At 62.0% G+C, this 10,982-nt stretch overlaps 1 protein-coding gene across 1 annotated transcript; it reads left to right on the forward strand.

Moving 5' to 3' along the window:
* The first annotated feature begins 4,250 nt into the window (after positions 1-4,250).
* Positions 4,251-10,752, forward strand: LOC104684665 (glucagon receptor-like). The gene is made up of 14 exons (XM_039560697.1): positions 4,251-4,454; positions 5,151-5,294; positions 5,462-5,558; positions 5,866-5,973; positions 6,248-6,369; positions 6,468-6,574; positions 6,642-6,802; positions 7,368-7,523; positions 7,712-7,772; positions 7,972-8,041; positions 8,438-8,526; positions 8,675-8,813; positions 9,102-9,143; positions 9,267-10,752. The coding sequence occupies exons 2-14, from the start codon at positions 5,220-5,222 to the stop codon at positions 9,336-9,338; spliced, it is 1,299 nt and encodes a 432-aa protein (XP_039416631.1). The 5' UTR covers positions 4,251-4,454; positions 5,151-5,219; the 3' UTR covers positions 9,339-10,752.
* The last annotated feature ends 230 nt before the right edge of the window (positions 10,753-10,982 follow it).

A 10,982-nucleotide genomic window follows, 5' to 3' on the forward strand; every position in this document is an offset into this window, starting at 1 on the left:
CCCTGGAGTCTTCTCTTGTCCAGGTGAGCACCCCCAGCTCTCCCAGCCTGGCTCCAGAGCAGAGGGGCTCCAGCCCTCACAGTATCTCTCTGGACTCGCTCCAACAGCTCCAGCCAGATTTTTCTTGTGCTGTGGCCCCAGAGCTGGTGCTAGAAGAAGTTGCAACCAGGCTCCTACCAGGCAGGGAGGAAATAAAAGATGCATCTCTTTATCTGCCCCTTGAATTCTCGATGCCGGGGTTAAATAAACCCCAGCTTGGAATACGGATGCTGCTCTGCCTGCCAAGGCTTTACATATGGAAGAGGGGAAGCCGTGCCCTTCAGCAGAGGATGGGACAAAGAGTCCAGCCCCGGGGCAGGATGTGAATAGAGATGAATTTCAGAGAAGTTCTTGATCTTATCGGTTAAACCTTCCGGCTTGAATTAGGCGAGAATCCACGCGGAAACGAAGGGACCTGGTCGGCTTTGAATCCAGGCTCACATCCCAAGTGCCTGGGGGCTCGCTGGAAGGACGGCAGCTGCTGAAGGCTCTGAGTAAGTGCCAAATCCAACAGCGCCTTTCTGAGCTGGGAACGCTCATTTACCACTGGAATGTGGTGAAACACCGGCTTGGGAGTGACCTTTGCTTTGTGATGAAGTGGGGTCCCTGGCTGTCAACGCCTCAGGGGATGGAAACAAGCTGGAAATGGGATGGAAATGGATGCTCCCTTCTGCAAACACTGGCCAAAATCCCAAGATCAGAGCTCCAGGTCTCGTTTAACACCTGCAAGGTGCTGGCTGGGGGCACCCTCCAGGTGCCGGGGCACCACTTCTTCCTTTTTCACTCAAACCAGCATCTCTCCTTGTCCCTCCAAAGTCCTGTGTCACTCCGTATCTCTCGAAACCAGCATTTTTCAGGAATAAATGTCCAAGCAGATGATTCCCTACGAAATCCCCCGGCTGGTCATTCCTGAGCAGGCTACCAGCGGTGTTTGGCTGATTTCTGGCTATGGACAGGCTGACAAGTCATCAATCCCTTTATAATCACAGTGGAACAGCCTGTGGCCATCGAGGAAACGCTCAAGCACATAATGGAGCATTAAACATTACATTTCTCATGGTCTTTCCAGGGATAAGCCCCAAAGCAGGAATGTCCCGGGGTGAGTTGGGACAGTCCCGTCCCGCGGTGGTGCCGGAGTCACTCGGTGTCCCCCAGACGGTGATTTCGCTGTTGCTCTGTCTCAGAGCTCAGATTCACCCCAAATCTCTGCCCTCCAGAGACAGGAGGCTTGGTAGAGCTCGGGGTCATTCCTCTCCTGCATCAGAGAGGTTCAAGTGAGAAACAGATTTTGTTGGGATGCAGGGAACAGCTTTGGAAAAGAGGGAATTCCAGGGCAAACACCTCTGCGCTCACATGGGTCTGCACCGCATTGGGTTAGCAGCAGTTTCTAAGAGCACCATCTGCTGATATTAAAAATATTTAAAACACATTGGTTTTTAGGATTTTTACGAGCTTTTGGTGCCCCTGAGCTCCCAGCACTGGAGGTCCCGCCTCACGCTGGTTCCTGGGCGTTCACACGCTGATGGATTTCTCTACCTTTTCTGGGAAGTTCCCTGGATAATTGCGAGTCGGGATGTGTTGGTGAGGGTTTCTGTTCTGCGAATTGCTTCTGGACGGGGAGCAAAGCACCGTGATTAGCAGAGCCTGCAATAACACACATGGGTGAATTCCCCCGTCAATGACGGATGGGTAAAGTGAAAGCTGCATTCCAGAGGTTGTTGCTGCTGGTAGCAGTGCTTGGGGGGAAGGGATTTAGCCCTGGGGGGTTGTCTGGCTGGGTGTCTATCCCTTAGTGACCCTGGCTTTTCTCCCAGGGAACAAGGGACAGGACCAGAGGAAACGGCCTCCAGTTGCACCAGAGGAGGTTTAGGCTGGATATCGGGAAAATTTCTTCATTGAAAGAGTGATCAGGCACGGGAAGAGGCTGCTGAGAGCAGTGGTGGAGTGACCATCCCTGGAAGCGTTCCAAAACCTTGTAGTTGTGGTGTTCAGAGACATGGGTTGATGGTGGACCTGGCAGTGCTGACTCGTTGGACTCGATGACCTCAGAGGGCGTTTCCAACCCGAACAATTCCACGACTCAGTGTCCATGCAGGACACTGGAGGATGCTCTCCTCTCCCTGAGCACCCCTGCAGCTCTCAGGTTGCCCAAGAAGCACCAACAGCTTCAACGCCCGAGACCATTCTGGGACAATTTTCCCAGCTCTGATGGTGAACATCACCTTTAATAAATAAATTTCCCAGTTGTGTGTCCTTGGTGACAGCTGTGTCCCAAGCCCACCCCGGCAGCACAGCGGCTGTTGGGAGTGGGGTGCTGTCCCAGCCCCTCTTCCCGTGGCTCCAGCTGGCTCTGAGCACCCCATGGATTGGGATCCGGCCCCGGCTGAGCCATGAGCGCTGCAGTCGCTATGGAGACCTCGCCTGAAATGCATCAATATGGAGAGGAACAGCTCGTTCCTCATGTCCCTGTTCAAGGGACCAGGGAAAAAATCCCATCCAGATGGACCACACCGGGACAATAACGTCTGGAGTTTTGTGATTCCTCTCCAGGGAATGGCATCCACATGCTGCAGCCCTGGGCTGTCCCCCAAATCCAGCATCCTTGTGGAGCCCACCCAGTGCTCCTGCTGCCATTAGATGGATTCACACAGGGAGATCTGTGGGTGAACACGTGCAGTGTCTGTGTCTGGGAAGGGGGATGTGGCCAGAATCATCCTCCATGAGTGCCCCAGGGCCATGTTATCATGGAATGGTTCGTGTTGGAAGGGACCTTAAAGCCCATCCAGTGTCACCCCTGCCATAGGCAGGGACACCTTCCACTGTCCCAGGTTGCTCCAAGCCCCATCCAGCCTGGCCTTGGACACTGCCAGGGATCCAGGGGCAACCACAGCTTCTCTGGGCACCCTGTGCCAGGGCCTGCCCACCCTGCCAGGGAACAATTCCTTCCCCATATCCCATCCATCCCTGCCCTCTGGCAGTGGGAAGCCATTCCCTGTGTCCTGTCCCTCCAGGCCTTTGTCCAAAGTCCATACTCTGTTAATGAGCGAACACCGTGGTGTTGGCTCATGCTGGGGGAGACACCTGAGGCTCATTTTCCCCCCAGACAGCCAATCCTTACCCTGGGCTGCTCTGCCATCGGTTATTTGTCACTTTGAATAACCAGACGCCGCTCGCATCACTGGAGCAACAGCTGTGACTCCTCATCCGTCTGGCTCCTGTGTCTGCTCCCAGCCTACTGCAGCAGCTTCGAGGCAAACATCTGATTTTTGCAAAATAAATGCATTTTCTGGTGCATTCCGCTAGTTTTGGGGTATGAACCCCATCCTGCTGCAGGGCAGGGTGGTGGGCATCAGCATTGCAGCACGGAGGGACGCCCAGTTGCACTAGGAGGGAGGTGGGAGCCTGGCAGGGCTGCACTGCTGGTAATTTGGGGGACCCCAGGGGAATCTCCCCCGCTCCACTGATGGGGAAACCACCTTCCCCAGCCCTGCCCCAGCACAGACCCCCTCCCTCCCCACTGCTGGCACGTTGGGTGCTGGGAAAGCAGCAGGACCGGGGCCACCAGGCTTGTCCCGTGGCTCATCCCTGCCCTTGAAGGTCCCCTGGCTGGATGAAGGGACCCATGGATGTCACAGGCTGTGTCCCCGTGCTGGATCCAGTACTGTCCCCAGGGCCTCCTGGTCCCCAGGGGAGGGTGGCCCCCGCAGCCCACCCTGCCTGCACGGGGGCTGTCACCATGCTAGCACCTCACAGCACCCAGCCCAGGGGACAGCCAGAGGGACACCGAGCCTGGGAGGTGAAGGACTTTCCCTGGGGCTGTGTGATGGGGGCTCTGGGGGAGACTGAAAGGGTCTGGATCCTTGATCCAGTCCCTGTGACCCACAGTTTGAGGGCTGGACCCCCATCCCTGTCCCCGTGTGATACAGCTGGGGACTGTCAGAGGGGCTGGACCTGGACCCCCATCCCTATCCCTGTGTGATTCCACCAGGGACTCCCGAAGGGGCTGGACCTGGACCCCCATCCCTGTGTGATTCCTGGGGGCTCCGTGGGTCCGTGTTGGAGCTCCGCGGGCGCGGGGGCAGCAGCGCCGGGACCCCCCGCCTCTCACTGGGCGTCCGGAGCCCCGGGAGGCGGTGCGGCCCCCGAACTCCCCCTAAGCCCCCCCAAAAACCCCCTCCCGTCGGGGCACGGCGCTGGCAGGAGGCGGCTCCGCCGCAGACGCCGCTCGGTCACCGCCGCGTTCACCTCGCGGAACCGGGGCTGCCCGTGACACCGGGAACACCGGGAACACCGGGAACAACGGGAACACTGGGGCTGCCAGAAACACCGGCACTGCCGAGGCTGCCGGTAACACCGGGTGTACCGGGAACACCGGGAACACCGGGACATCGGGACTGCCGGTCCCACAGAGCCGGGTAAGCGGGCAGAGGAAGCGGCGGAGCCCCGGGACCCCCTCAGGCACCGAGCGGGACCGGCTGGGGACCCTCGTGGGGGGACAAACCCGGGAGTCCGTGCTGGGGGGGGTGAGGAGGGGGCGGGCTGGGGTTGTCCAGCCTGGAGCGATGGGGAGCCCCGGGAGGAGTGGGGAGCCCCGGAGTGACCGAGCCGCTCCTCCCCCGAGCCCCCGGCTGGGCTGTGAGGGGTCTCTGCGAGCAGGATCGGGGCCGGAGGTGGTGGGGTGCAGCTGGTTTGGGGGTCCCAGCCTGGCTGGGGTGGGGGCCCAGGGGACCCCAGAGAGGTCTCGCTGCCTCCTGTCCCTGCAGCCCCTTCCCGAGTCACCCAGGGGTGCCAGCTACCTGCTGGGGGGCAGCGGTGGCGCTGGGGCTGTCACATCGGCTGTCACGATGGCGTTTGCTCCCCTCGGGGATGGCAGCGGTGGGTGGTGGAAGCTGACCAGGCTCGTCCGAGGCGTGTGATCCATTTACACCCTCGCTGCTCTGCCTGGTGCTCCCCGAGGTTTTGGCTCCATCAGGGAAGCGAGCCGGAGCTGTGGCAGCCCAGGACGTGCCCAGGATCTTCTCCTCTGCTGCCCTGGGAAGCACATCTCTGCCTCCACCGGGGGTTGGTGGCTGGCAGAGCCGAGCCGTCCCCATTCCTCCTCCTCTCACCAGGATCTCAGTCCCCGGCCCAGCCTGAGACGCACCCCGGCGCTGGGAGCACTGGTCAGGCTGGGAGCAGCCATGAGGGACATGCTTGGAGCTGGATCCCTGCGGAGCCTTGTCCAGCTTGCCTGGCTGTGCCTGTTCTCTGTGCCGGTGAGGGCCGCGCTGGGGCCGGGGGGCAGCGGGGTTGGCACTGCCGGGCTCTGACCCCTGCGTGGCGGCTCCATCCCGGCTCCGTGCTGGGTTCCTGCCCGTCCCGAGGATGTGGCAGCAGTTCATGGGGGCAGTCAGGGTGCTCTGACCCGGCTCTGGGCTTGCAGCACGGCGGGGCCAAGGTGCTGGAGAAGACCTTCGAGGAGTGGCTGCGGTACCGTGACGAGTGCCTGAGGAGGATGGCGAGCGAGCCCTACCCGGCAGGTAGCCGGCCGTGCCCAGCTCGGGGTCAGACATGGGGCACACAGAGCCGGGGCTGGGGTTTATCCCTCCTCCAGCATCCTCTGCTCCGGTCACCCACGGAGGGTGAGCCAAGGGACTGACGAGGATCTCCACATCTCAGATGGGATACCCAGGGCTGGGATGCCCTGGGGGGCTGAGGCTGGTGTGGGGCACGTGGGCCCCTTTCAGGGTGGCATCAGCCCCCTCGGAGGCGCTGGGATGGCAGGGTTCGATGTGGCTGTGCCACCAGCATCTGACCATTGGCTGTCCCTGTCCCTGCCCTCGGAAGGGCTGTTCTGCAACAGGACATTTGACATGTACGCCTGCTGGCCCGACGGGAGCCCCGGCACCGCCGTCAACGTCTCCTGCCCCTTCTACCTGCCCTGGTTTGAGAAAGGTGAGGATGCCCTCCTGCCACCCTGGAGCTGGAAGCCAGGGCTGAGCCGTGCTGGGGGTGGAGAGGCTCTCGGGGTTCCCCTCCTGCCCGCTGACAGGGGCAGAGGGACCCATGAGCACACCGGGGGTAAAGGAACTCAGAGCAGAGCCAGCTCACGCCCTGCCCGTGCCTGCCCTGGGACAGGGTCTTTGGGGCTGAGCAGGGTCAGATCCATCATCCCAGGGGAGGGATTTGGGGCAGCCTGAGGGACTGTGTGGGTGCTTCGTGTCCGCAGTGAAGCACGGGCTGGTGAGCCGCAGGTGTGGCACCGACGGCCAGTGGGTGACAGTGAACGGCAGCCAGCCCTGGAGGGACTACTCCCAGTGCGAGGATGAGCTGGAGGTCACTGCTGAGGAGGTGGGACCCTGGCTGGGACCCCAGGGGTGGCCAGGGCAGCCTGGCCAGGGGTGGACATGGCTCCCACCTGGGCTCCCTGGTGCTGTGCCCACCTGCAGGAAGGCGCCCGCCGGCTCATGCTGAGCTTCAAGGTTCTCTACACCGTGGGGTACTCGCTGTCGCTGCTCACCCTCATCTCCGCCCTGCTCGTCCTCACCGTCTTCAGGTAGGACGCGGCCCTGCCCCCGCTCCCTCCCAGCTGCGCTGGCCCTGCCTGACCCCGGCTCCTGCAGGAACCTGCGCTGCACCAGGAATTACATCCACGCCAACCTGTTCGCCTCCTTCGGGCTGCGGGCGACCTCGGTGATGGTGAAGGACGCGCTGCTGGAGCGGCGCTGGGGCGTGGAGCTGGTGCAGGTGGCTGACTGGGAGGCTCTGCTGAGCCACGAGGCGAGTGCTGGGCTGGTGGCAGCGTGGGGACCCTCGCCCAGGGCAGGGGTGTGCGGGGGGTCGGTGCCCATGCAGCCCCAGACACCCGGTGGGTGAGTTTTTGGGGTGCCAATGCTGCCCATGCATCTGATAGATGAGGTCTTGGGCTACCTGTGCATGATCCTGGGGTGCCCATCCACCCGGTGGACACGCTTTTGGGGTGCCTGTGCCGCCCATGCCCCTGATGGGTGAGGTCTGGGAGTGCCTGTGCTGCCTGTGCACCCTCTGGGCCAGCTCTAGGGGTGCCCATGCCCTGTGGCTGAGCTTTTGGGGCACCTGTGCTCTGTGGGTGAGCTCTTGGGGTGCCTGTGCAGCTGCTGGGTGAGCTCTCAGGGCACCCATAGGGGAATTCTCAGGGTTCTTGGGGTGCCTGTATAACACCATACACCTGCGGTATGAGCTCTTGGGGGTGCCTGTGCAGCACCATACACCTGGTGGATGAGCTCCTGGGGTGCCTGGTCCCTGTGGGTGAGCTGTGGGGTGCCCCATGGGCACAGCCAGCCCCACGGTGGCTCTCCCATGGCAGGCAGCGCTGGGGTGCCGTGCAGCGCAGGTGCTGATGCAGTACTGCATCCTGGCCAACCACTACTGGTTCCTGGTGGAAGCTGTCTACCTCTACAAGCTGCTCATCGGGGCCGTGTTCTCCGAGAAGAATTACTACAGGCTCTACCTCTACCTGGGCTGGGGTAGGGGCCACCCGGACGCGCAGCGGGGAGGGGGCAGTGCCCGGTGTCGGGGGCACCGTGGGACCAGGAGAGTGAGGGGTGGGGGCTCTGCCGACCCCGGGTGTCCCCACAGTGCCCCCCCATCACAGGGGTGGTTTCTCAGCTCAGGAGGGTGCTTGGTTTTACAGGGTTTGCTGTGTGACTTGCAGGGACCCCCGTGGTGTTCGTGGTGCCCTGGATGGCCGCCAAGTACCTGAAGGAGAATGCAGAGTGAGTGGGGATGGAAGGATGGCTGGATGGAGGGATGGATGGATTATGGATGGGTGGGTGGGTGGGTGGATGGAGATCCTACTCGGATGCTCAGAGGCTGCTGAGGGTCCCTGAGGCGCCTGGCTGGGGCTGGAGAGCTCTTGGATGATCCTGCCCCCAGCACAGGGTGATGGTGCTGCTCTCTGTGTCTCCCTGGCAGGTGCTGGGCACTGAACGAGAACATGGCTTACTGGTGGATCATCCGCATCCCCATCCTGCTCGCCTCCCTGGTAGGGAACAGCTGCCAGCCCCGGGACCTTTTGGATAACAGCAGCTCAGCCCCTTGCTCCCGGCCTGGGCAGGGCTGTGATCCCCAGGGGAGTTTCCAGCAGAGGCCAGGAGGGAGAGTTGGCCTGCAAGGACCAGCCAAATGCACAGGGGGTTCAGCAATTTGCTGACTCCCAGGTTCTGGGGGTTCATGAAGGAAGCTGGGGGGCTGAACCCCAGAGAAAGGGGCTGGGGGTGGCCCCTGCTGCTTCCCAGCCGGGATGTTGGGATGGCAGGAGGGAAGGAAGGGCAGCAGCAGCCTTGGCAGCACAGGGGGTGCCATCTCCTGCTGGCTGAGTGCCCCAGCCAGGGTGGGGGTGCTGGGCTCTGCATGCCCCTGCCCTGTCTCTCCCTCCCAGATCAACCTGCTCATCTTCATGCGGATCCTCAAGGTGATCCTGGCCAAGCTCCGGGCCAACCAGAAGGGCTACGCTGACTACAAGCTGAGGTGGGCCGGGAGAGGGGCAGGGACAGTTTGGGATAACGGGAAAACACCACCTCCACATCCCACCCATGCCTCTCCTCCACCTCACACATCCTTAAACAACCACCCTGGGATTAACTGGGAGTTTTGGGGTCCCCTTACTCTCCTCCAGGCTGGCCAAAGCGACCCTGACCCTCATCCCCCTCTTCGGGATCCACGAGGTCGTTTTCATCTTCGCCACCGACGAGCAAACCACGGGCATCCTGCGCTACATCAAGGTGTTCTTCACCCTCTTCCTCAACTCCTTCCAGGTGAGGCGGGAGTGAAACAAGTCCTTGCTCTGGGCACACCATAGAGCAAAGATCAGGGGGTGCCTCTTCCAGCTTGTTCTCCGTGTGGTGCTTCCATGGGAAGGGCGACACTGTCTCTGCCACCCTCTGCCCTTGAGAGCGTGGTGGTGCCTCCCGCGCTCCCTGAGGCAGCGGTGCCAGGGGGACCTCAGCCCTAAGGGCACCCAGAAGTGGCCTGGGGGGAGCCTAAGCCCATCCCAGCGCAGCAGAGGGATGGCAGGGGGGGCTCACTCCCAGCTCTCCCTGCAGGGCTTCCTGGTGGCCGTGCTGTACTGCTTTGCCAACAAGGAGGTAACGTCCCTGTTCCTGTCCCTGCACCTGGCACGGCCCCTCCTGCCTGCCTTCCCCGCCCCAGGCTGTGCCTGCAGGGAGGGCACAGCCAGGGATAAGCCCCTGCTCCCTCCCACGTGGCAGGTGAAGTCCGAGATGAAGAAGAAGTGGCAGCTCTGGAAGCTCGACCACCCAGTGCTCTGCTGTGCCCACTGAGGTGGTGACCAGCCAGGGCAGAGGCCCTGCTGGCCACGGTGGCCACGGGGCCTGGCTGGAGGGCAGGAGGCTGCAGGAAGCTGTGCTGGGCAGTGCCCACCCAGGATGGCCAGGCTGGGATTGGTGTCTGGCTGTGCCACACTGGAGCTGCTGGAAGGGACATCCCTGCTGCGACCCAAGTGGGAGATGGCAGCCCTGGCTCTTGCCAGGCATCGCTGTCCCCTCAGCCTGTGCCCAGGGGCTGCGTGGGCAGTGCCTGCTGCTTCTTCCCACTGCCTGTGCAGCAGCAGAACCTGGCAGCCACCCCAGGACACCTTCCACACAGGGAACCCCTGGAACACCCACACCCACCTGGGCAGCTGTGGGATCCCAGCAGCCGGAAGGAGCCTGATCCTCAGCAGTAGGAAGAGGAGCTGCTGCCCAAATCCTGCACCCTGGGCCACACCACATCCAGGGCCTCCCTGTCCTCCCCTGTGTCCCACCCCAGGACCATCTCACCAGCACCCTGGCAGCTCCCAGACAGCCACAGCCACCCTGTAAAGCTCTTCACAGCAAAGGGCTGCTTCAGCACTCCCTCCCCACCCCCATCACCAACATAGAACAGCAGCACCCATCCCTTCCTCACTGCTCTGCAGCTGCACAAACCCCCCCCCGGTCCCCCCTGGCCATGGGCAGAGCCAAGGATGGAGCCTCAAAAGCACTTGGGAGTGAAGGATTTGAGAGCAGCAACTCACTGGAGCAGAGCCCCACCACCCACATCCAGCATCCAGCCCAGCCTCCTCCTGCTTTGTGGAGGGAAAGCTGGATTTCCAGGCCTGGCAGGGGCTCAGGAACCATTTTTCTGGCCAAAGGCCAAAATCCTGGGAGTCTGCTTTCCAGGGGGGTGCCAAAGCATCATCCCACCCTGGCCAAGCAGCCTGTGGCTCCCAGGAAGCCCAGGAGCAAGGGAAGCATCTGAGGTGGTGTGGTTTGAGCAAGGCTGCCTGTGCCTGGCTGCCCTCCTGCCCTGCTCCTGTGCTGTCCTGGAGGAGCCCAGAGCAGCTGGAGACCCCCTCAGCACCCAGCCCCTCGCTCTGACCCGCAGGAGCAGCACGGACACACTGCCAGTGCCTGTTCCCACCCCATTCCTTCCTCTGCCATGCACAAAAGTCCCCTCCAGGCCGGAGGAAGCAGCTGGGATGCTCCAGGAGATGCCCATGGACACAGGAGGGGCCCCAGGTCCTGCCCCTTCCCTGATGGGGCGGGGGAGCCTCTCCCCCTGCCTCACGGAGGGGCTGCCGTGAGCACACAAAGCCAAGAGGCTGGACCAGGCTGGAGGCACACAGGAAGGGTCCTGGATCAATGGAACCCCCATGAGACCATTTTACACATTAACTCTCTTTGCAGATGTAAATAAATATTTATTTTTCAGCAAGCAGAGCCTGCTGCTTCTCTCTGCTCCAAACAGCTGAATCCCAGAATGGATTGGGGTGGAAAGAACCTTAAAGCTCATCCCATTCCACCCCTGCCATGGGCAGGGACACCTTCCACTATCCCAGGCTGCTCCAAGCCCCATCGAACCTGGCCTTGGACACTGCCAGGGATCCAGGGGCAGCCACAGCTGCTCTGGGCAACCTGTGCCAGGGCCTGCCCACCCTCGCAGGG

This window comes from Corvus cornix, chromosome 14 (assembly GCF_000738735.6).
Source record: "Corvus cornix cornix isolate S_Up_H32 chromosome 14, ASM73873v5, whole genome shotgun sequence".
Lineage (NCBI taxonomy): Eukaryota > Metazoa > Chordata > Aves > Passeriformes > Corvidae > Corvus > Corvus cornix.

Coding starts and splice junctions, on each gene's coding strand:
- LOC104684665 (XM_039560697.1), top strand. CDS start 5,220: ATGAGGGACATGCTTGGAGCTGGATCCCTGCGGAGCCTTGTCCAGCTT. Junction 6,803..7,367: donor TCTGCTGAGCCACGAGGCGA/GTGCTGGGCTGG, acceptor CATGGCAGGCAG/CGCTGGGGTGCCGTGCAGCG. Junction 8,814..9,101: donor TCTTCCTCAACTCCTTCCAG/GTGAGGCGGGAG, acceptor CTCTCCCTGCAG/GGCTTCCTGGTGGCCGTGCT.